Genomic DNA, 27,485 nt, shown 5'->3' on the forward strand with positions numbered 1-27,485 from the left:
ATGCTGCAGCTTGTCGCATACTTTCTGGCGATGAACATTCTACAACAGGGTCTGACGCCGTCCTTGTCTCCCTGTCTCTTACACTGTGCCTCCACTTGCCTCGCTGATGCATCATGCTCCTCTTTCTTTTATCAACGACAACATCAGCGATGTTACATCAGTAATCTTGTCTACTCCACGACGTCATCAGCGATGATAAACGTCACCGGAGTGATGTACTATTCTTGGATACATCGTGAGTACCATTCAACATACGATGATTATGATGATGGTGATGATAATGCTGTAAATGTTGCGTGCGTTTGCGTCTCTAGAAACCTATGGTTGTGGGCTCGAATCCCGGTTCGCCCCGTTTATGTTTCTAGGTTTGTCAGCGCCATACCATAAACGTTTGAGACCTGCATCACTTTAAGCTAACATGTTGTGATATAACTGGAATACTGTTAAAAACGGCGTTAAACCCAACGTACGTTTCTTAGTGACCAAAGTGTTTGTAGTGGTGCAGGTCTCAGACGTTTACAACTTCGGTAAAACCCACGAGCACGGATGTGGTGCTGATATTACAAACATAACATTTGCAATACAACCCTCAAAACAATATGGGTTTAAATGAATATTGTTGCGTCTCGGACTTTTTAGTCTGACTTCTCAAATCTACGCCATCCATGAGAGCGTTCATGTATAAAAAAAGCACAGTAAAGTTCTAACTCACAGGCACAATATAGTAATAATTAAATAAGTGGAGTAAGATTGAACACAGTTTTAATAGGCTAGCGCTTTCAACTCGTACCACGTACGAGTCTCATCAGGCCATAACTGAATAACGGACATGAAGTAGTAACATATAGTTACGTGACGTCATAACATTTAGAAACTATGACGTCACAATACCAAGGTGACAATGGACAAATAACTTACGCCTTTACATTTAACTTAGGCGCGTATTTATGAATGAAATGTTGCTCTTTTTGAAACAATTCATGACCAAAATTTAGCATATATAGCGGGAAAATTAAAAAGTTGCCGTTTCCACATGTATCTAAATGTTCACTGAGTGGAATCGTGCGGTTGTGTGGCTGCTTTATTTGTGAACGGTGAAGATTCATTCTTCTTTTTATTTTCTTTCCGATATACTTTTCATTGCATCCACTACAAACAATCAAGTAAATAACATTTCTAGTATCACAAGTCATACTTTGTTTTACAGTAAATTTAGTGTCCTTGGTAATTTGGACTGAACAGCCTTCAATTATATTTCTGCAAGTTAGGCAACGTTTGTCACAGCACTTAGAAACCTGTGGAGTGATGACAACAGAATCAAATGTAGAACTTGTCAAAATCTTGCTTAATATCTTCTCCATTTTAATACTTTGATTCAAAATAGGCAGGTATCGTTGAACCATGGATAATGTTTTTTCATGATTAGGGTTGAAGGTAGATACTAGAGTTAAATTTTTCCCCATATTGTTTTCTTCAGACTTTTCTCTCAGTTTTACTTGCTTAATACTTAGCGCCTTCTGTATGCTATCTTCAATTAGCTTTGCGGGATAATTTTGATGCAGTAGGAAACTCTTAAGTTCAGCAAGGCGAGTAGTTTTAACATCATTTCCAGAAACAATGGTACAAATACGTCTTGAGAGACAGTAAGGGATATTTCGTTCAGGGATTCAGTTGGACATCCTCAAGACAATAAAGGTGAGCCCATTCAAAATCCGTACATTGCAGAAATACAGAATCTTACGGTAGAAAGAGAAGCATATAGACAGAGGAAGTTAATGGAACACCTATGGAAATCTATCCGTAATGCACGGAGTAAAGCTTTTTGGAACTATCTAAATGTGAGAAACCACTGCATCATGTATGAAACGTGGTTGAATGAAGAACACATTATGCTGCCTCTTAAATATCGCATTCGACCAATAGAAGGCGAGAGTGATGAAGCAAAGGATATTCGTATCAAGCTAGCAGTTCAGAGATTTCGAAGTAATATTCAGCTGATGCAAATAAACGCGGATAATTATCGCCGTAAGTTTGATGACACAGATGAACATATGCGGCAATTGCTACATAGATGAAATTCAGGGCATATACTTGATAAACGTCTTAAAATCTGGAAAGAGGAGTGCAACAAAGATGAAGAAAGCGCATTTGAAAAGTGGCGACAAAAAGAAAACTGGTTGCTGAGATGTCAAGAAAAATATGGGAATAGTTTTTTCAAAAATAAGAAGCAAACAGATCACACCCCTCATGCATCTGTTAATAAACCCGTTGTGATGAGGAATCAAGGATCCCAGATAAAAATACCTAAGACAAATAACAACAAGTCAAAGGTTGTTAAATGTGGGAAAACCTTTGCCGATGCAGTTACAGTTGGGAATTCTGAGACAGTTCATTCACAACAGCAACCCCTTTCTCAAAAAAAGATACGAAGGCGTATTAGTAAAAGATACAAAGGTGGGGATAAACTAAAGAATATTAAAACATATGGCCGACAACGGGGTCCCAACGGACCAGGACGTGATCATAAAAACAAATCGTATGGAAACAAGTGTGATGGTGACAACGTTACCTACATCGGCAATGCAATAAAGAAATATTTTTTAGGAAGAGGCAGTTTCCACGAAAAGCCAAGACTCCCAAGGTGGAAAAGGGAATCACATGAAAGATCCTAAAATCATAAACCTGTCTTGTCATCCCCTCAGTGTAAATGACGTCAGTTTACTAAAAAAGGTTTAAAGTTTACACCTACACCGACGCCCAATCCGGAGGCTATCAAAACAGACCTAAAGAACTTTACTCGAAAAGTGAGACTGGCTGAATATTTTGAACCTGAAGAGGACAACGACGTCAAATGGGATGATGACGCAGGCAATAGGAAATATGGTGAAAGTCTAGTGAAAAATAAATCCAGTTTTATACCTCCACGCGGGAGAGAAAAATATTTGGAAGACTTTTGTGATAGACTTGAAAGTTCTCCTATTCATGTAAGACAAACAAAACAAAACCTATCTGAATGTGAATTGAAAGGCCTTAGATAGTATATTTATATAGCACCTAGCCATAAACAAAGAAAATACAAACATAACATTTGCAATACAACCCTCAAAACAATATGGGTTAAATGAATATTGTTGCGTCTAGCTTAAAGATGTTGCTCATGCCATTGCGAGAAATGTGGTTTGCACATAAATGTCAATAGTAGGGTTGACTATTGGTCTGAAAATCACTATTGCGATAAATGTTAATATTGAAAGAAACTATTACGATAACTATTGATATTGCAAGCAACTATTGCGATAAATATCGATGGTTTTCAGTGTATCATTGTAGATTGATTTTAGAGTTGAATTAAACCTTTGAACTGAAGTTTCCTTTGAATGTAATAACCATAACAACAAATAACAAGTACAGAGTGAGATATGACTGATTTGTTGGTTTTTTTACCCTAATAATTTAAGAAAAAGAATCTTCCACATTATCATGTGTAAATAACTAACACTCATGATCAAAAGATAAACAAATTTAAACAGCATTTGACTCAATCGCATGAAATGGTGAATACAATCATAACTGTCGATATTCCTAACTGAAATCGATGCTACTGATTTAACACTCGATTTATTGACTTTAAGTGCTTACCAATAGCAATATATCGATATTTCGATTTATCGTGACACCCCTAGTCAATAGAACAAAGATATTGGTATTCAGTAAAAGTGGAAACCTTCATGAAAAGGAAGAGTGAGCCCAATAGGGAGAACAATAAGATGGGCGTGAGGTCAACTGTCTAGGGAACACACTCACTCACATGTGTTAAGTCTTTGAATGACATTAAAAAGTGATACACATCTAGAGTTATGTATGTTTACTTCTTTATTATGGAGTGTATGCTTACTCCTTCATCAAGTTCATCAGATATATACTCAGAAACGTTGTGTTTCTCATCATACAGAAGTTGACATCCATGCATAAATTCTCTCGCTGAATGTGTTATTATCACAGATTGAGACCAGTAATTTCTAGTCCCAAAACAGGTTGTCAACTGTTTGACATTTGTTTTAACTTTTACAATGTTATGGATGTGAAGTCTTGGATGTTGTTAATTATAATGGCCGGACACTGAATTGCAAAAGTCAACCTGTAGTTTTGCAATTCTTTTTTCAGTCTTCTTATACGGCGAACTAGGGCGGTACCCTATCATTATTTTAAGATATGTCAGAATTATACAATTTATGGTTTAATTATTTAATACTAATAACAGTTTGTTGGCATTATCCTACAACATATCATTGCAGAACTGTGAAATGGGTGTTACAAATTCGGCTTTCCATGTCAAGAATATTCTTAGTACAACTGTTTCTTATACATACTCAAAGTCCTTTCCATTGTAATCCCTAAAGCTTTGTTGTGTATGGTTTAAACAACAGCTAAAAACAACTTCTACGGTACATTTTAGTTAATTTTGACTTTGAAATGTACTTATTTGAAAATATTTGACAATGATTAGAATTTCTTGTCATCAGCTAAACATTTAAACATGTCGTTACAACAAAATTATACAATATTGTAGATATTGTGATTAATGTTATCAGCAATCTGTAGACGCATCCTAAATACAATTTAAGTAGAGTTGAGTACATGATGAAATGTTACAGTGAGACCGCCTCATCTATTTCACCCCTGAATTCCACGACAGTGATTCATGTTTATTTCTGTAGATTTCGCTGAGATTAATATATGAACATGGGATCGTAAGCTGATTCCAGTATTTACAAATATTGATATTGTGTTAATCCTGATAAATATCTTGTTGAAAGGCCTCAGTCCACAAGACACTGTCGATACCAAACACCAAGCAGACATTCCTACTGTTAACTTCAGGATACAGCTGAATGGCTTTCCAGTAGTTTTTAGACTATAAGCCGAGAGGTATGTTGATAAAGACGTTGTTTGGAAAAGCGGTCCTAAATAAGTATATCTGATCTGATTTAGGAGGTTATTTCAAGTGGAGCTGTATTAGCAAAGGTTTTATGTCCATATCCCTTAGACCTTACTCTTCAGATGTTAAAGAGTAGCTGATTTTCGGATCTTCGTGAGTGTGATAGGGTGTATAATGTATACCACCAGTAGATCAGACACGTGAGGCGGGGCGTCCTGTTGATAACATTTGTAGGCTGGGCTAGTATGATGTATCATTTTGGAAGTATAATTTCCTTCACGAGGATTGATGTAATATGATCGTATTTCTTGTTTTTCACGACTGTTCTCGCAGCTGTGTCAAGGATAATTTGCAGATGTTGAAGGTGACACTTGGATATGTTGACTCGCCAGGAGGTAATGTAGCTGGAGTCTGAGATGACAGATGGCATACATGTAACTTTGACTGCAGTGTCACGAGTCAGATATGACCGGAGCTTTCCAGTGCTCCTCAGATGGTTCTGACAATCTTGACTGGCCACGCACTGGTCTTCATCTAATAAACAGAACAGAACATGAACGTTATTCCACAGAGACTGCTACAAGCGGATAAGCGGGATAAGGGGTACATTGGATGTGATAATTATCTGCATGAACATAGTATTAAAAAAATGATAGACAGGTACATTAGGTACACATGTATAAAGGAGGAGGAGGACGGAGGACGGAGGACAGAGAATGCTTTGTTGATGGGTTGGGCAGAATGTAAATATACGAGCGCATATTTTGTAGGGCTTTCTTACCATTCCGACTATTTTCTGCTGCATAGGTTGCACATTTTAAGCATATTTGGATGTTTGTATTAATAGGGTGAGAGATATATGCTTATGAGTGTTACTGATTCAAACACTGGACACATGAAAATATCGTGGATACAACATCTACATTTCAATACAGTGCAACATTAACTGTTTTTCAGAGACAAAATATTCTTAAAGTTTTAAGTCTTTAATAACTATATATGGCCAAATATGATAATTTCTTTCATTCCGCCATATGTTGATAAATATTAAAGTTTGACTTAAAATCGCCTCTCCCTGGTATAACTGAAGCCTTTTCAATGAAAATATGTTTAACAAATTCTATCAAATTATGATTAAAATTGACAAAGTAGTGGTAATTTGTGTAAATCAACTTTTGAACTTTCACCACGTAAAAGCTTAAGCTCAGAAACGCAGTATAATTTTTTTAAATGTATATATTAAGGGTTTGTCTCCAAATTCACCATAGATCACATAATTTGACGTGCTACAGGGAAGCAAAACATTCTAGAAATCTCAACGTATTTTTTTCTAGATATTGAGTATTTTCAAATTCCTAAAATTACGAACCTACATAAGAAAAGGCACAAACCTGCATTCAAACAAATCAACTGAAAAGATATTTAAGTGGCAAGTTATGGCGAGACCTTGTCATAAAACGTAAACCATGATTGGTATTTTTTTTTCTCGCAAGCAGTGTTAAGTAGAAAACTGTTGTTCGATACAACTCTCTATTGCCATCAAAGTTCAATACAGCAGCTCATGTATACTTATAACGAACTACGGTTATTACGAACTAAAATTAGTGATCCCTTTGAGTTCGTCATAACCGCAGTTTACTGTATTTCGGTTATAGTAACATTGATGCTGAGACGCATGTTACAATAACAATAAAAATGTATATTTCTTTGTTTTAAACATATTTTATTGACATATATGGTCAACGGGATTGGGCAAAAGTTATCCAACTTAGATGGCCCTTTCCCTACTCTATATGTACAGACATTGATTATACATATATATGCACATATACGTACACACATACATATACATACGTATACACATAATCATATATACACAATCATACATACTCATACATACATACAGATACTCAAATACATATGCACATATTACATTTATAGTAACAAAGAGAAATATATTTACACAAGAACATAAACATAATGTTTGCAAGAATAACATAGACATGCATAAGAATTGCCTATAGACACAATTTACTTGTACATACACATTAATCCCAAATACATGCAAGATTACATATATAATTACACAATAATACATACACTTATGTACATGTACATATATACACACATACACACACTACATGTACATACATACACATATAACTTTGTATACGCATGCATACATGTATATACATACACATATTTACACACATACACCAGAATATATACACCCGTAAACATTATGTTTATAGAAGGAGGTAGAGATACCCATGTATTCATCTACATGCATGCAGTTTATTCACTGATGGCTTAATTAATAATAAATGATACAGATATATTCTGTATTAATGATAATGGGTTACTCGAATCTATTTGTCGACAGTATATATTTTTGAACGCTGTTGAAGATGAGGTTATTGTGACTTTCAGATAGGGATACATCACCGTAGAGAATACTTTGTATTGTACGTGAAGTTCCAGCTTTTATAATGCTAGCGAACATGATAGTTCTGGGAATAGTGTAATTGGGACATTCAAGAAAAAAGTGTATGTTGTTTTCACATGGGTTTCCACAAGAGCAGGACAAAGTATCAGATAAATTTACTTTAAAGAGCTGCATTTAGGGAACTGCAAGAATGCCTTAGGCGTGTATGTAGAATATTAGCTCCACGGTTGGCGATTGAGGAGTATGGAGGTAGAGCTGTAATTTTTGTTTTAATCATATGTTTTTATAATTTGATAATGATGTTGCACTTCTGTATTCAGGGGTAACTCATTCCATAATTTGATTGAATAAGGTATAAATGATTGTTGGTATGTAACTGTTCGTGCTTGCGGCAAATTCAGATTATTCTGATTTCGTAACTCATATCTACTAAAAGTTGATACTTTGGGTGGTAACATGTCATGTAAATATGATGGGCATAGGTTATTAACAATACTGTAGATTGTACAAAGTTTTTTATTTAACCTTCTATAAGATAGTGATTCCCATCCTGTCTCAAAATATAAACTCGATCTTGAGGAGAATTTAGGGAGACCTGTTACTATGCGAGCGGCTTCGAGTTGAATCATTTCAAGATTTTCGGAATTTTCATGACTGCAGTTGTCCCATACCTCTGAAGCATATTCTAATATAGGCCTTATGAAAACAAGATAGACTTTGGACAGGGTTTGTATATCAAGCAAATATTTAACGGTTCTTAACGAACAAATCATTTTTGAAACTGAGCGGCAAATGTTATCAACGTGAGTTGTCCACTTCATATCATGGGCGAGAGTAACGCCCAGATGTTTGTGCGAGATAGATACGCTAAGTGCGGTATTGTTATAAATGATATCTGCAGTGCGGTTTTTACAATGAGTGAACAGAATAAATGTTGTTTTGTCCGGGTTAAACTTAACTAGCCATCTATTGGCCCAGGTATTGAAAAGCTCTTGATCACTGTTTAATCTGTGTTCTATAATTTGTAAGTGAAGAGATGATGTACCAATGGAAGTATCGTCTGCAAAAAGGCGAGTGGAATTCACTAGATTATCAGCGAGATTGTTGATGTAGACCAGAAACAAAAAGGGACCTAATACCGAGCCCTGGGGGACACCGGCTCTGGTGAATTTCAAAGATGAAAAGCTGCCAAATACAAAAACCTTTTGTCTAATATAGTCTTCTAACCATAGTAATAGCTTGCCCGTTACACCATATTTTTGTAATTTATGAAGTAATTCTTTATGCCAAACTCTGTCAAATGCTTTCGATATATCACAAAATACCATACAATAGTATTCGTGTTTGTCAACAGATGAGACAATATCATTATAAATTTCTATTAATTGTGAGGTAGTAGAATCTCCTGGTACAAAGCCGGATTGATATTTGTACAGGAGACTATTCCTATTGAAATAGTTGTATAAGCGTTTAAAAACTATTTCCATACCATTTAGATGAAGTAAAAGTTAATTTGATGTACTGACAAAACACTTTTGTTTTTAGCTGTGCACCATATTTGTGTTTTTTAGGAATATTAAATAATTTAATGTGAACTTTTGATCTGCCTTTGAACAGCCTTTGCGAAAACCGACTTGTGTTTTGTTTTGTATATTTTATTTATTGGATATTGATTATTTCAGTAAACACGCGTAGGCCACGCGTTTAGAAAAGATATAAAAGGCAGCTTAGCAGTGTGATTAGTCGGTGATGTTCTGGTTCCTACGAATCTTCTGATCTTTATATAAATATGTTTGATAATGCCAGTAACCTTATGAATACGTATAAATACATAATACTATGATGCTTGTAGCTCGTTGGTTGAAATGACATTTGAATCTAAAATAACTAATAATTAATTTCATTTATGCCAAGAAAGACATATTTTATTTTGCCGGTTTGATCAAGCTGTTTTGGTATATGTACTGTGTTTCCAAAATAATGATGACTCCCTGTTGTGTTTTGCGAGCTCCACCGATGAGCGTGAGTGACCCGCGATGGTCAAATGTGTGAGAAAATGTTTATTTACCGTAAATGTGAATTTTGTAGCGAGTTAAATTTAAGGAGAAATCATTGTTTCAAAATGAAATGTAACCTTTATTGGGGATGATTTTGGGTGAACATTATGAATGTTTGAATACTTTTCAAGAACTTTAATTGATTTATTTGCTTTATTATCATTAAAGAGTATATTTAATGTTACGAAGAACTCAGCCAATAAAGAGTGGTGAACACTATCTTCTCTTCATCATTTGTACCACTCGTGGTCTTTCAGAAACAATGCCAAAACAAGTGACTCGTGTGACATCTTCAGCTTTGTTGTTAGCTGCCTTTCACACTTTTTATATCGATCTTTTCTAATCTCTTGCAAACATTTTATGAAAATATAAACTGATTCAGTGATGCGCAAGCTGGTTTCAGAAACGACTATTCAACAATAATGACCTATACATTTTTTATCCTTTTTATAAATCTACATTAACCTAAATTGTAAACCTATAGAAAGAGTGTTCTGTGTTGTGATTGGCTAATTTGGGTCACATGACCAAATGTCAAAGGGTGAAAATATGATTTGCATTCCCTGAAGCAAGCGACCGAATCACTGTGTAGGAATACATAACTACTCAGCATTTTTTGCATACTAATTAACAATCGACGCAAATTGAAATACAAAATTAACATTCATAACAAATATTTTGATTTTCTCTATTCTTGGGAATTATTGGGATTTTAAATTTATAATTAAAATTAATACCCAAAGTGAAATTAATTGTGTGAAAAAAATGTACAAAAGATATGCAAGATCTGCATAATGAAACAGTAAAAAGCAGTTAACAATGACCGTGTGTACTTTCATTCAAGGACCTTTACCTCAGAGAAATTACCAAATATGCACAACAAATATGTTGAAGTTTGACATCACTACCGGTGACCGAGTTTTACAAAATGGCGTGTTGACCGTCAACAGTGCGCGGGATTTTACGAGGGGACTTTCGTTGATTCAGGGTTCGTATATACATAAATGTGACATGTAAGTAATCAGAAACATTCTGACAATCTGTGTACTGTTTTTAGTTGTTGTATTTTTCATTGAAACCAAAGTAAATAGTCAGAAATTCTGATAAATACCGTTGTCGCTGTGCGTGATTTTGCGTCAGTCATGGCTTCACACAGGACGGGAACTTCAAGTTCTGTTGAAAATATCAAATTATTGCAATGCATATATGTTTAATTCCCTAATTCTTCCTACGATTCTCTTCCCGTGTATATTCTGAAAATGCAGATCTCGAGCCAATGTACTCAACGAATAGACGAATGGCTTTGTTTACATTTCCAACAAGTGCAGTTTTTTCAGCATCCGTTTTCACACCTAATTTATTTTGCTTCATTACATTTAGACAATTTGTATTGGTGACAAAGACCATTTGGCATTTGATTCTAAAATGTATGAGGAATTCAAGGATGTAGGTATCGCAGCTGAAATATACGTGATGGTATTTGCGTCTCATTACCGGTGTACCTAATTATCAAAATCACAATCACCATAGCAGCAACAGAACGTTCGATGTTGACGCATCACAACCGAGAAAGTACGAGGTGTTAAAGAGTGCGCATGTATTTTCCTAAATAAAACAATAGGTTTACAATATCGATAAATACTATGTGTGTGTCTATTTCCGGGATTTTATCGAGTATTTGCATCTTGGAAATTTTCACTCGAGCCCCTCAAGCTAACGCTTTCGGGTCTCGAGATGAATTTCCAAGATGCAAATACTCGATAAAATCCCGGAAATAGACACACACATAGCATTTATCTTCTAAACAATAACTGTAATCTGCATTTATTGACTTTAGTAAAGCAGTCGAGTGTTGGTTTGTGAAAAAAACTTATTAAAGCGGTATGCGAAGTAAATGTTTCAATCTCTATCCAAACTAATTGTTTTCATTGTCGTAGCTTGCTACAGTGCGCGCTTCCATTGTTGTTGATCTCTGGATTGATGTCTTTCTTTCTGTAGCAACGATGGTCGCTTCCGTGTTGAAACTTGTTATAGACTAAAGAGACAGGAAGAAGTATATCACTACAAACACGAAAAAGTCGGGTTTTTTCCCGTAAAAAATCAAAAATGGACGGAAAAACGATGCTTTTTGCTCCGCCTTGTATAACTGTAAACAGCCAATCAGATGGCGCTGGTCCCGCGACGCACGTGGGTGGCCAAGTCGTCTGAGGCGCCGCGATTCGCTGTGCAGAGTTGCGTCCCTTGGGCGCGCCAGAAACCTATGATTGTGGGTTCGAATCCCGGTTCGCCCCGATTATGTTTCTAAGTTTGTCAGCACCATACCCGTGCTCGTGGGTTTCACCGAAGTGGTAAACGTCTAAGACCTGCATCACTTCGGGCTTTCCTCCCACATTAAGCTGACACGCCGTGATATAACTGGAATACTGTTAAAAGCGGCGTAAAACCCAACTCACTCACTCACTCACTATGTCGCATTGTCGCATTGACGCCCTTACAAAAACAAGCGAAACGTGTCAAAATTAACAAAAGCGCGACAATTGGCCATTTGTCGCATTGTCGCGATAATCCTTTTCTTTATTTTACAAAAGGGCGAAGATGCCGTAACGCGACATTTTCAAGGTCAAAATATGTCTCGTTGTCGCATTGTCGCCCCATCACAAATGTGTATAAAAGGCGTAAAGTTCAGTTATTGTTACAGTTAGGAAACGGTAACTACGTGACATCTGTCGTAGAAGTTCAACCTGATACATGTACGTCTTGAAATGAAAACACAAGCCGTCCGCGAGTCCATAACGTTTTATTGTGAGCTCTTCTCTAAAAGTGCTTAGTGTTCAACTCCCAGTTCCAAACACGTAGTACCTCATCAACAATCCACATACCTCTAGTGCAGTGGTCTTCCGGAAGATCTTACTCTTGACCGTATAAGACAACTGATGAGCGCACGCCTGACCCGTGACCTCGTTGCAACCTTCATGATGTGTTTGCCGAAGGGAGAGGTGCAGGAAATGTGGGCTCCAGCCCAGCGCAGAGCTCCCGACACAGTGTATACCGAATGTTGTATACAGTATATTGCAGTTGATATACTGTAAACTGCATGTGATACTTATTTGCGGAAATGTTACAACTTTCAAGATTCACGATTCAATTTGCATTTATTTCATATACAACAGACCGCCGTCACTGAAATACTGCTGAGTGCGGCGTTAAAACAATTTGTTTTCATAATGGAGCGCTGCAGTCATTTAAAATTGAACCGTATACATATGTAGTACCAACTCACTCTTTCTGTTTCGAATATTCAGCAGAAAATATATTATTAACCAGGATATCAGGAAGAGATATCAGATTTTTACAAGCAGCCACATAGGGATGATAGAGGACCCCACTTTCCACACTTTAAAGTTAAAACATGTATCTAAATAGAAAATTAGAAGGATACACTTCCGACATTTTTCGTTTTTTGTTTTCCTTTTGAGAGAGAAGTTGTGATTGGTATCTGATGGGTGCAAACAGGTGTTCCCTTCCGCCCAGGCCTTACGGCAATGCAAAAGCCCAAATTGAAACAAGCCTTGTTCAACAGGTTCAGGCTGAAATTTCCATCCCACATGGACTCCTTTTAAATTTAAATATAGTTTCTCGTGTCTCGTTTCTCGTGTCGATATGATAGAAATGAATTAAATATTACAGCACTGGTGAATAGGTTATATGCGAATGTCAGCGTCGATCCTACAATATCCTTTTATGCAAAATACATATATACTGATGAATTAACGTAGTAATACTAGAGTATACGAAAAATATATGTCCAGATATATACATCAGTATCATCTCGTGATCTTTATTCGTGCTTTAAGCTCTTTTTTCTACCGGAGATTCTGGGGTGTTACATCACACCAGAAAGCCAGTCCAAATTCAAGTCATAATTTCATGGTCCGTCTTGTATGTTGGAAACCAATATCGCAATATGGCTGAATAGTGCTGAACGTGTTATTAACCCGATTACTCACATACTTATTCCATTTTCTACAGTCATCTACGAACACTATCTTTAAGGAGGTATATCTAGATCATCCAAATGTCCATACATATATGTCCACATTTATATGTATAAAGCAAGTTGTCCTGCACTCTTCTTTAAAAGATAAATGCTAAGATTATGTTTTAATGTAATGCTGATGCAGTGAACGTACCGCAGACCTGATGCTTGAATAACATCTAATTTCTGAAATGAACATATTTTACAGAAAAAAACAGTCGTTAAACAAAAGTTATAAAATATAATAACAAGGAGCCAAGAGCCAAATATTGGGCTGTGTTGGACATATTTCTTTCGGGGTCTTATGACAGAAAAACCTGATGCCTTTAAGTATAAAGATAAGTAAGTATAGCTGTTGTACATATTCAAATATGTTTGTGATTAACCCAACCTTGAAAAATATTGAAAGATGAGTGGTAACTATTTATGCCATTATTTCAAATTAGAATGAGAGCACATCAGGAAAGCATGGCACTTTAATATACGTGTCTTGTTAACCCAATATTCTTTTTTAAGTAAGAGCAGCATGTATATCGAGAGTATAGGTTTGGTGCGTGACGTATCACACAGTACTTTCATAAAGTGTGCATATTCTGTTTATCGGCAATAAATAACATAAGACGATTCATACGGGTAAATACGATTCACTTCAGAATTAGCATAGATTACTTAAGGTTAGGGGGAAATGTATGTAATTAACAGAACTTTGGACGGGTTTAAAGGATTTGGGTCCTGGCTTGGGCTTTATGTTGGACGTGTAGACGGCATTTTCAGGTTTGACATATCAATGACCAAAATGATGTCTAATGCAATTCTCTGCCTTTTCGGGTGAACAATTGGCTTGCCTGTGGATGTGTTTGTGGCGGGTGCCACTAGTGGATCGGAATGGGCTCGCGTTTTTGCGAGCATCCAGTGTCATCATTTATTATGATGAATCAAGAAACATGCTCCTGCAATCGTGCAGTTGGCGCTACTTTTGGCAAGGGTTTCTCATAATAATGGAAATGCTTATGTCGCTTTTGTTGACCGATAAACATGAATAGATATACTGTTAGTGTATATGGTCATGTAATTAAGAAACAAACGACGAGTGGGAGTTGTATATTGTACGATAAACAACGACCACGACTAGTTTATTTCTATATGAGATATCAACAATACATGTACGTACAGCCTCTTTGAGGGTGTTAAATTAGGGAAAAAAATACACGCTTTAAAATATTTAGCCGTACTTAAATAATGATGACTCCTTGAATAGAATCCGACAGCGGCCATGCTAGTTAAATCCAATTTAGGATTTGAGTTTGGTCTTTCCCGCATATTCTCATAATTTTCTTGTCGGCTATCTGTAACTTTTCCCCCAATACCGTCTTATCACTCTCACTTTCGGATTCGATTGTTCTGGTATTGCGTTTATCTACCTTCTCCAGAAACATTTATTGGGAACAACTCATTAGCCACATTCCTCTCAAAAATAAGGTCAAATTTACGACGTTTTCAAGTTGCGAGTACATGTTCGAATCTCAATAAATGACGTCATGATAGAACAATGTTTTATCGTGAAATAAATATCGCTTCCTTCTTTGTTCTAATATCATCAAATGTCAATTTCTAATTGCTTTGTCATGACGTATCCGTGTTATGTAGCAATAACATACACAAATATCGTTGACTTCGACGTAGAATAGTGTCATGAAATATAATTATCCTCTTGTATGCAATATTTCTGGTTGATAAATCTAACATATTCTTAATTTAAGAATACGACTTTACATTATTATATCCCTTATAAGGTCTCTGTAACATTTGCAAAATGATACAAATATAAAAATACAACTGAACCTAAGTGTAATGTTTTAATATCCTCACGTTGCTGAGTGCGGCATTAAATAACAAACAAACAAAACATAATATCTTTAAGAATTATGTTAACAATTCCAATGCTGAAAATAATCTCACAATCTCCAAACCTCTTTCTCTCTGTTAAATATGAAAACATAATAACTTTTTTTTAATAATCTGAAGGAATAATAATGGCAATACTATCATAATTATCATCATTATTTATGTTACTTATCCTCAAGTGAAGTAGTCCTCCACTCTATTCATTCAGTGAAGAAGACCATGAACATATGAACTATGTAACATACATTAATGGAAATTAGATGAACAGTTGAAGTTAGCAAATGATATTATTCGGTCGAACGTCTATCAGCCATCTATTCTATTCATGAAGAACATTTCAGAACACTATCGACTTGCTAATTATGTTTTTTTTTATATTCATGCTAGCTCAAACGATCTATTGCTTTGATTTGTTGTTAATGTATCTACAAAAGAAGTCGGTTTCGATTTTTTCCCTTTTTGTTGAAATAAAACTGAATTATATATGCTGTTTACACATCAAAGTTTGCCATATTGTTACAAAATGTTTGCCCACAGCAAGGCTACGTTTTCCCAACATATTGTGCTAGACACACTATAACTGGACTGAGGGAGGGCGGCATTCCTCCTTGCGGGTCACCTGCTTGGCAATATGGGACGTGAAAACTGCAGGGGGTGGGGGCAGTTAAGTTGATGGTTCAGGTAGATAAGAGAGATCATTTTACAAATGTGAAACCTCATTCCACAAAGGAAGAGGCGAAAGCTGAAACTTGGTGTGTGTGTGTGTGTGAGAGAGAGAGAGAGAGAGAGAGAGAGAGAGAGAGAGAGAGAGAGAGGGGGGGAGGAATTGTACAGCATAAAAATGGTTACGTATGTAGTTCGGGTAGATATGTAGAATGCCCGGCCAGTATGACCTTTGAGTCACTACAGTTTCAGTCATTAAAATGCGTAAAACAGTATTTGAGTGAAAGAAAACACTTTAAGTGAGTGAAACAAAAGACCTCAGTACAGGCACACCCAGTCCCCCAACCCTAAGTCTGCATGTATCAATACTCGTACCTACGACATCCTCAAACACTTAACTTACTCACACAATCATCTCACAACATGTTCGCCAACCCTCGTATCAAAACGCACACACGCACGCACACACACAAATCACATTTTTCTTTCCCCACCCTTGTGTCTATGTCAGCCATCATGGATCCATGCGATCTCCATTACGAATATCTTAAGTATGAATAAAGATCACAGCTTGCTGTGACGTGTACTGCATTCCTGCAGAATTAGCAATGCCCTTAGCTCTAAATTTTATGTCTAAATGCTTATGTAGACAAAGACCCAAATGTATATAGGCATGACCATATTATATACTACGCAAATATCACCACATTTAAAATCAAAGCTAGATTGAGTCTTTGAAGGGCATCAAGAACTGATACACACAAGGAAAAATATTTATGGATGTCAACGGAGGAACACAGCGTTTCGGAGTATATACTTTCTCCTTCATCCAGTAAATATTATTAAATGCTATGAGGCAGATAATATATATATATATATGTATGTACCTGTAAGAACAACAAAAGTAAAAGATAGCAAAGAAGGAAACGCAACAAGTGAAGCCAACAGATAACTGGCGCTGATCACCCCGCCTCCCGTTTGCCCATTGTCCATTTCCCGTTACCAATCATTCATAAGTTAAGTTTTGGCTTTTATTTGTCCATCGATAATCAACCATCAACGTCTATTATCTCAACCCTAAAATGTACGAGAATATGTAGTTTACTGAGAAAGTGTTATTCAAATATAATATGTGTTACTGTTAACCACTTTCTTAATGGCATTGTGGGTTCAAAGCTTTCGGCCATAGAAGCCGTGCCATTTTTCACTTGTCAGAGGAGTACACAAAGTATATGTAATCAGGACTAACATTTTTGGTTAGGTGGCTGGGTTAGATCGCTGACTTTGCTGGCGATTGGGTGCCTTACTCACAGTGTGGGTTCAAATCCGGACGGGACTCAACCCAAGAAAGTACGTGGATCTGAACTTTACTCAGAAAGTGTTATCCCAATTATAACATTTGTTGTCAAGAAAGCACAATAAATGTATATTCGGCTTTGGATGGGTAATAATATCACAGACATTTACGGATATTGATGTTAACTTGGAGGAGCTTCGTAACGCACGTCTTCTCAATTCAGGGATTGGTAAATCAAAATGTGGGCCTGTTGGATGTTGCATAAAACATTCATCTTGAGCGGGATGGTAGTTGGATTAACATGTTAACTATATGATCTTCTTGAGGTAGAGAATGCCGCGCATGAATGTATTAATGAGATTCCTAGGTACGTGGGGCCTTTTCGTCCCCAGGAATACCCACAGTGGAGACTTCAATGGGGGTAGGGTGTACACAATGTGCTACCTGGTAGATTGTGTGTCATCAAACCGGACAACGTTGGTCTTTGACTGATTGTGTCGTAAAACACACTTATTCATTTACTTAAATCGGAAATTGAAAGTTCATCTTAATTGTTATTGATGAACATGTAATATATTTTTAAAGAAATACAACAGTGACATAATAACTACAACTATATGTGAGCACGAGTAGCTCTATTGGAATGAGATGAATAAGTCTTATAAAGTTGTAAGCTTCTTCACGACCGTGTAACTATGAATCGACTTTATTGGGTAATCAAAAAAGAGATAGGACCTAAAATAGCCAAATATCATACGATTTCACTTGTCCACCATCTTGGAAGCAAGTCGAAAACATTTCAGCGCGTTTGAAGCCACTGAGAATGCCCCCTGCAGAGTTGGACGAACATTCTGCGGTGGCGCGGCTGAGTTGACTAGAGGCTGTCAGCAGCAGTATTTCCTGTCCAGGTTATTTAGATCCGTTGTTTGTTTGTGTGTGTGTGTGCGTGCGTGCGTGCGTGTGTGGGCTAGGGTCTTGGTGGGGGGGGGGGGGGGGGGGGTGAGAGTAGGGGGATAGATGTTAGATTTAGCAACAAGTGAGGTCATATTGAGTAGGACGGTATTCGGAGATGGTATAGCATATGAACTATGATTCTTTTAAGGCAGAAAATGAGGATCCACGATGTTCGACCTGGTAGAAGTATGTAATCAAGCCTCACAGCATTGGTTTTTTGACTGACTGTAGCGTCAAAACAAACTCATTCATTTACTTGAACTGAATGTTCATCTTAATTGTTATGGATAGTCACGGAGCCATGATCCAGAGAACAGGGTGTCATTTGATGGAAATAAAGTAACAATAGGATTACCAGAAAAACGGGGTATAACACCCAAGCCAATAAACTTCGCTCATTAAAACACCAGAGTAAGTCAGTACAAGATTGAAAACTGCCCCATAATTATGTATGACATGCTTGTAGGGTATTGCTACATGTATATGTGAAAATAAAGTTATTAAAATGAAGAGCAAAACTGATGAAAGTTACCTATAAACGTGTATAAGTGTTATATCGTCACTGCAAAAATAATGAGTGTTTGTCTTTAGTATTAACATTCAAATACGTTATATCTGTATAAGCGATATTGTCTACGTTCCACCGGTGAGTCAGCGTTAGCCGTACTATCTCGTAGTATAATTGTATTTCTGAAGACATCATGATACAGTTTTTACGATGCATCACGTCTGCACTAGCGCTTGATAACAGCCTTGTGTTTGGGTGTTTCAGTGGTTTACATCGCTGCTCTTGATATTGTTGATTAAGCTTTGATACTATGAACAATATAATGTTATATGAGAGGATGACTTTAGAACGGTAACATACTAATAGTATATAGGATGACATAAATTGAACAATGAGTAGTTCGTCCAGAGTAGTGTATAGGCAACATTTAATAATTAAAATAATTAAATTCAACAACTCCCCTTTTAAGTCCATTTTCCTGACTTATAAGTGAATGCAAGAACACAATCGGCCGGAATACAATGTATAGTTCTTGTCCACTTCCATATGACTGTAAAGCATACAATAAGCTTTCGGGTCCCATTTAGATCGGTTTGGGTGGCAGCCTAGATAGCCATAGAATAGTTTCATCTCGGAATCTCCCATATCACTGGGGATCCTCTTCAATTTAAATGGAGTTACTTATTACGATTCCGAACCTTCACGTGACTGTGTATATGAATCATTGTCAAATAGTGGTGACATTAAATCTAGGAAACAATACGCGAAATCGCGCATGCACAGAACGGAAAATTTGGAAAAGGCATTAAGTAATCCGCATGCACAGAACGATTGATTTCAGTACTTCCGCTAAGAGCTTCGAGTGCAGCGTCAAACGCGGGCCTGTAATCTAACACGCGAGGACTGGCCAATAAAATCTGAGAAGTAGAAATACCGGTAGACGCTGTTGCTTGATTGACAATGTCAATCAAGAAAGGGAGGAGCTTAACGGTATCGTTCTCTCACAGTAAATTCCGATGTCAAATAACGACGTTATTTGGACGGAAAAACGATGGTTTGAAAACGTCCAAATAACGTCGTTTTTCCGTCCAATGACCATATACGAAAAAAACGACATTTTCTTGTTTGCAGTGATTTCTAGAAGATGTTTCAGTAGTATCAATGAAGCAAGGTTGATTTAATGGATTTCAACTTCTTTATTCTTTCATATATTCTTTCGACTTTTCGGTGCAGATCCTGGTACTTTTATCAGTATTTTCTATTAGTCAACATTGCCATAGTGGTAACCGTTGCTTCCAGAGTTGTAGAACTAGCCTACTACCATGCCGCTTGAATTGTTTCAACTTTGTATGGTGCTTGAATCGTTGAAGCCTGTCAAACTGGCTGCTTCCATAGATACAGCTTTCTACCCGTCTGCATTCTGTACTTTTGAGATCATTATGGATGTGGTCGAAGAATATGCCACAAATGGGTCAAAAAAGAAGAGGAACCTGTCTTACAGAGTGGGTTAAGTCAGTGCGTGATGTTGTCATTCGTAGAATGCAGAAACTTAAAAAGAAGAAACGGAGTTGGAATGAACCCACTCTGTCTCAGCCAGCTGTCATCCAAAGTGTGGCAGGCCTACATGAAAAGTTTGTAGTTGTTCCCACTGACAAGGCCTCAGATAGCATAACCATTATATGTAAACACCACTACATTAATTTGATCAACGAACTTGGTATAAATGACATTACGATATCAAATAATGCCACATATTAGGACAGTATATTACCAGAGGAATAAATCTGCCAAAACCTTAAATCAGTACAGTCAACTTTTGACTTGACTTTAAAACCTGAAGACAAGATTCCAAAGCTGCATAAAATCCCTGCAAAGAGAGAGTCCAGTAAATGTACCACAAAATCCCTGTCTCAAAGACTAACCATCATCCTTAATACAATCAAGGAAGGACTTTCTTTATATTCACTGGAAGTATTTGAGACACGTGGAATTGATACCATGTGGGATTGTCCAAACCTCAAAGGATTGGTTTGACGTTTTGCAATACCAGTAAAGAACCAGGTTCCATTCTGTCAAAACATTTGATTTTTCAACTTTGTACACCACTGTCCCAAATGACAAACTTAAGGAAAAATAATTTCATTCCTTTATCCATGGGGCGTTTGTTACAAAATGTGGTGAACACAGATACATCTACGTATCTATAGTTTGCGATTCAGAACAATCTGTGAAAAATAATAGCAAATGCGATCTGAAGTTTACTAAGACAACAATATGTGAAAGGCTTCACTTCCTCACTGATAACATCTATATATGTAAAACATAGGAGTATCTATCTTTAGAGATTCACATTAATTTGTCAAAAATGAACGCAAATGCCATCTGAAGTTTACTGAGAAAACAAAATGTGCAAGGCTTTCACTTCCTCATTGATAACATCTATGTAACATTTAGGCTTAAGACATTTAGGCAAAAAGCAGGCATTCCCATCGACACCAATTGTGCTCCCCCATTTTGGATCTGTTTCTTTATACATATGAATCGGAATTTCTATTCGGATTAGCAAAATTAAAACATGGTAATTTGGCAAAGAAGTTTAACATACACGTGTAAGCTTCAGGTATATCGATGGTCTGATATCTTTCAATCAAATCAAATAGCCAATTCCCTTCCCTTGATTTACCCACCTGAACTAGAAATAAAGGCGACCAGTGAGACCGCCTCATCTGTTTCATATTAAGATGTATGCATAAAGATTTAGAGTGACAAAACACTATGTACAAGTCTGTATGACAAGAGGGATGACTTCAACTTTCCAATGGTCAACATTCCCTTCATGTCGAGCAATATTCCAGCAGCTCCAGTTGTTTACATTTCACAACGTTTGAGATACAATCGAGCATGCTCTTTCAAAGAGGGTCATACCACTCTTGCTCAGAAGTTGTTTGATCAAGGTTACAACATTCAAGGCCTCAGTCAAGCTTTCAAAACGTTTTATGGTAGACATATGGATGACATTCCCATATCTGACGCATCAGTGACAAAAATGATGTCTGATGCCATTCCCTATTTTGACTTGAACCATATGCTCCCGTGTTTTTCAGCTGAACAATTAACTTGCCTTTGCACGGGTTTGTGACGGGTGCCACCGGTGGAGCTCACCTTTTCGCGAACTCCTGGTGTCATTGCTATTTGATAGTGGTTCATATACACATGCTTATGATATAGTCGGAATCGTACATGTACTGAACCGGTTCATTTGGATGGTAAGAAAGTTTATATTTGCTGAAGTACCAAGGCAAGGCAATCAATTCGACCTTGGTTCTAATGAGGCTAGGGTTCGTTTGCGGAGCATTAACTCAAAAACTGTTAAGTATTTATTTGTGACACTTTGCATACACATCGGGCAAATGCTGAAATGCTGCCTGTGTGGTCATTAAAAATTCAACAGTTTATACTTTAGAGTTTTCAAGGAAGTAAGTTCAAATGAAGGAATTCGAAGAATATGTTTTTGGACGATAACCGTTCAACATTACGTCATGGAACACAATAGAAAAAAGGTAACTTTTGCTGTTCTGGAATGTGTTAATGTTTGCTTTGCAAAGACAGCAAGATTGACTTAGGCCGATCAACAGTCAAGGGCATATGTCGTATTCCATTAATTCATCATCTTGATGAAACTTCATATACAAATCAGATATCATTTATCATAAACAACTGTGGGGATTCCCAGCTACCTATAGCTATGTCTGACATCGTACCCTTACATAGGGGATAGCCCCGTGAAGATCCGGGGTAGAATAGGTCTTCAGCAAGCCATGCTTGCCGTAAAAGGGGACTATGCTTGTCGTAAGAGGCGATTAACGTGATCGGGTGTGCTCGCTGACTTGTTGATGCATGTCATCGTATCCCAGTTACGTAGATCGATGCTCATGATGTCAATCACTTGATTGTCTGGTCCAAACTCGATTATTTACAGACCGCCGACATGTATCTGGAATATTGCTGAGTGCGGCGTAAAATAACAAACAAACAAACATTGGGTATATTGCCCGTAATATCACCGGATATAGTCTGGTCCAGATTAGGTTACTTCTACAATACCTTTACATGGCAATAAATTACCTATTTTTAGGAAAGCTACCTGAACAAAACGACAAATTTTGGTGTCAAGCAAGGAAAATGAAAACAAATTCAACATTTCTGCTACTGCTTTATTTATTTGTTTCAGCTGATTGTCCTCGTGATCACATCTTCTCCCGAGGAGCCCATCTGTGTTTCAAACTTGGCGTGCAAACTGACTGGCAATCAGCAAACGCCACATGCAGTGATAGTGGGAAGAGACTGATCAAGATAGACACAGACGCGAAACAGAAGCAGATGGCCTACATGTCCTCTGAACTGGGTGAGTTCATGCGTCATTCGTGACCACTCGTGTCATTCCGGGAAAAACTGAATGTCAACTCGTACTTCTCTCGTGGCCATGTAATCAACTTAGTTCTGGCCAAAAACTCAACATGTTTTACCGTTTCAGCGATTGCTTTGTTAGTTTTCACGGATCGTTTCTGATATAATGACTTTGCCATTTACAATCACTTGATATCTAATTTTGTGATAGTCACGTTGGTATATTTCTAGATACAACAGAAATGTAAAATGAAAATAATTACTAAGGAGGGATTGACCAAAGTACATGTAATCACTGGAGCATTGTGACGGCATTCTGATGATTTGTTTTTTAATCGTTCATCGTAACATAGGGGGCGAGTCTTGACATTTCTTCACTGGGCAAAAATGCAGAGTGGGAAGGATTATCCATCCAAGCTTTTGCCACTAAAACTAAGCATCAAACATTGAGTTTATGAAATAAAACTGTGTATTATACACAATACAGATGACAATGCGACGTGTACACAAACTGTCATGAGACCCGTGAAGATCCGGGGTAGAATACATGTAGGTCTTCAGCAGCCCATGCTTGCAGTGAAAGGAGACTATGCTTGTCGTAAGAGGCGACTAACGGGATCGGGTGGTCAGGATCGCTGACTTGGTTGATGCATGTCATCGATCCCAATTGCTTAGATCGATGCTCATGAGGTCAATCACTGGATTGTCTGATCAAGACTCGATTATTTTCAGACCGCTGTCAAAGAGCTGGAATATTTCTGAGTGCGGCATTAAACAACAAACAAACAAACAAAACACACTGTCATGAGATGAATTATTTACCCAAGTCATCAAGAGTTGACATGTAATATTTACCCCAAGGATATGAAGCATTAGATTATGTTGGAGATCATTCTAATTTTGCAAAATCGAAGTATAAAATATACACCATACGGGTAAATGTTGTTAACGCCGCTGTTAGCTCTACTATTGCTGCTATATCGAGTCTAGGCCAACCTAACGAGAAAGCATAAGCGTCGACCCACACGGTCATCAGTCAGTCATGTTGCAGAGTATGATCCTTCCAATTTGAGTCATCTTCTCGAGGCAAGAGCGTTAACTGACTTTTAAAGTTCAGTTTCCACCCTTGACGAACTGGGCTCGAATTCGTGGGCTCGATCGTAGCGCCACCAGTGGCAATTACGAGTTATGTCCATTCTATGCCTCTCCCATATGGACCAATCAGATTCCACCTCTCGTATCACATACATTTGCTTCAAACAAAATGGTGGCGCCCAGTCAAGACGATCTGATCTACCATCATGATCTATTTGGTGATAAAACGGTTCTTCCTTCGCGAAGTACATCAAATCACGTGTGCGCCGTGATTAAAAACATGAAAATGAATTGGCGGTGCACATTCTTTGCAAATCCTGCAATCGACCGATCTGTTTACGAACCGGATTTCGATTTCGGTTGGACTATGCATAGACTTGTTAGTTCAGCCATAATGTAACTCCATAATCCAAGCCTTGTTCGGTAAGGGTGGAAACTGGACTTTTATGTTCAGTTAACCCTCTTGCCTCGGGAAATTGATTTGAGTCGGCTGGAATGTGTTTGCATTGAACGATACACGATTGTGGGATGTTTCTAACTACGTTAACTGCCTGACAATATTGGGAACCTTCTGTTCTTGTTATCCTTCATTGTTTGGTTCAGTACAGATTGCACCGCCCGTGTTATTGGTCTAAGGTCTCGCAATATTCATAAGCGCGTCAGGATCCACTGATCAAGGCTTCGATCCTGATTATAATTATTAGTTTTCTTTTGTTAGTATGGTACCCCCTGCTCTTGTGTTTTTTGCTCCAACAATCATGATAACAAGCTTAGGATGAACTGAAACACGCTAGGTGTTAAACCGCACTCTCTTACCCACTCACTCATTTTAATGCATAGTAATGGATAAAAATACATTTTGAAAATTGTTTCCAGGTGACATATGGACGGGGCTGCATCCTATTGACGACGAGTTCAGATGGACGGACGGCTCCCTGGTTAACTATACCTGCTGGTACCCAGGGCAACCGAGGGTATTCTTCGACTTTAAGTGTGTCGTCCTCTATGATCTAGTTCCAAGAGCCTGGCACATCGGGATCTGTGTCTTTCTGCATCACACTGTGTGTGAGGTGGTGTTGTGAAAAAGAAGACGAGAAAGGAGAATTACTCCAGTTTGGAATTGGACATGAAGCAACCTTCGTCAAGATATGATATACTTTGGTACATGTACTTTTGTAAACATCGTCAGATGTGCTTGTAACGATAATACCAACACCGGATGGTTTAAGAAGAACCTAGAGTCATGTTAAAATGAACATAAAATATTCATTATGTGTCATATAACATATGTCAAGTCAAGGGTAATACTTACCGCTGCTGAGCAGGTTTCTCAACGATCACTAAAGCTTAAGAAAGCACACTTGTCCAAACGTATTCAAAACCCTTCATTCAATCCACAGATATCTCTTTGTTCACTTAAGCAAACTTATTAACATTTGAAGTTCTTGTTATTTTTAGAAATTATGATTATGAATAATAAATATTCATATATAGCCCTCAGCAGACATTCCGGGCACCAAGTGATCGATATGTTGATTGGAGTAAACAGGTTGCCAATGTATGTCCATGCTTCATCCCTCACTTTGATTAATAAACAAAGCCAGAACACTCAAACACAATTTGTCATTGTCGAAATTGACTTAGCATTAAGGCATCCATATGCTGCAGTAACACTTAAAACCATATATATACATTTCGTTAAGATTGTTGGATAGTCTTACTGAATCTGTTACTTTAAACAAGAAAGCGCAACGGCCCTAGCTCTGTTTGTAACAGACCGCCTCCGTGGTCTAGTGGTAGAGCATCCGCCTGGAGACGTTAAAAGATGGTACTTGGTGTTACCATGTCTGGCGCTCGACATTAAGGAGCTAAAACAAGGACTGGTCGGCTCGGAGTGAGTATACTGTGTCTGAGTGGGGTATTCCTGTTAAACTGCGGCATGGTCTCTCAGTGAGCTAACACTATAAATCGTCATCAGTCCGGACTAGTACGAGCAGCCACACACACACACACACACACCCCCCCCCCCCCCCCCCCCCCCCCCACACACACACACACACGTACATGCACGTCGCTATAGAAGTGCAATCATCTTGGACGCGACGTTAAACCCCATTTCACCTCAACTGTTTGTAACAATGCTGCATTAGAACTTTTATATCAGAAAGTACAAGACTGATAATTCCTTTTTAAAAACTCATTTCAAGTTTCAGAAAAATACATATACCTACTGCAGTAGACGTGCAAGCGTTTGAAAATTTTCAATTTAATATGGCTGCGAAACAATCTAACCCATGACCTGAGACAAACAACAAAAGATGCCTGGCATCTGATGCTGCTTAAAGTGCCAAGTTTGTCAGTCAGATGAACTGTTCATTCTCTGTCACTGTTGACACAAATGCGATTGTCTGGAAAGAGAAAAACCTATCGTGGCCAACAAACCTGATCTTGTCCTGTTTGATAAATCCAATGAAATCATTTATGTTATTGAATTTTCGGTCCCCTTCTTGGACACTAATGTGATTGACAAGATTTCGGAAAAACTGGGCATATATGCGGACCTCGCTTTCGAAATGTGAAATTGAAATAGCCAAGTTGTTCGACTCCCCATTGTTCTCGGTCCTTTAGGTTTGGTACCACCAAATCAGTTGACTGACATTGGGAGAGTACCCGGGTTTGCTACCAGGAATACAGTCCGTCTGACAATCTGGGTAATGCAGAAGCTGCAGAGTTGGGGAGTCTTCAGATTCTCCGAAAGGTTCTGGGTGGGTTCGACTAGGCAGCGCTTCCTGGGGGAAGCCCCATTCACTATCTGGCTGCGTGCAGATCTAGAGAGGGCAAGAATCCTGAGCTTAGATGAGCCTAACCAGCCTGACTGTGTCAGGATCACCCAAACCCTCTTTGCTGCATTTGTTTTTAAATCTGTACATCTTCCGCTTCCCTCTGGTCCCTACCTCTAAGTACTATCACCAGTGAAGATATTCGTCGAAGGCGAGGGATGCTTCTTGCAGTCACTGTTGCTGGCTGGAATCGATTTCGTAGGTGTGTTGTTCGAATCCAGTTGTCTTGTCGATTATTGGTAACGCGTGGCCTGCCACTCCGAGGATGGTCTCTGACTGTATTCGTCTGTTGCCAACGTTGCTATAAACACCAAATTGTTCTGTGGACGTTAAATTGT

At 37.8% G+C, this 27,485-nt stretch overlaps 1 protein-coding gene across 1 annotated transcript; it reads left to right on the top strand.

Annotated features, from left to right (window-relative positions):
* LOC139452722 (C-type lectin lectoxin-Lio3-like) lies at window positions 1-25,389 on the top strand. Its single transcript, XM_071234298.1, has 3 exons — window positions 1-235; window positions 23,037-23,210; window positions 25,184-25,389. Exons 1-3 carry the CDS (start codon window positions 1-3, stop codon window positions 25,387-25,389), a joined length of 615 nt encoding a protein of 204 aa, XP_071090399.1.
* Window positions 25,390-27,485: the final 2,096 nt, after the last annotated feature.

This window comes from Haliotis cracherodii, unplaced genomic scaffold (genome assembly GCF_022045235.1).
Source record: "Haliotis cracherodii isolate W230 unplaced genomic scaffold, xgHalCrac1.p SCAF_9, whole genome shotgun sequence".
Classification (NCBI taxonomy): Eukaryota; Metazoa; Mollusca; class Gastropoda; order Lepetellida; family Haliotidae; genus Haliotis; species Haliotis cracherodii.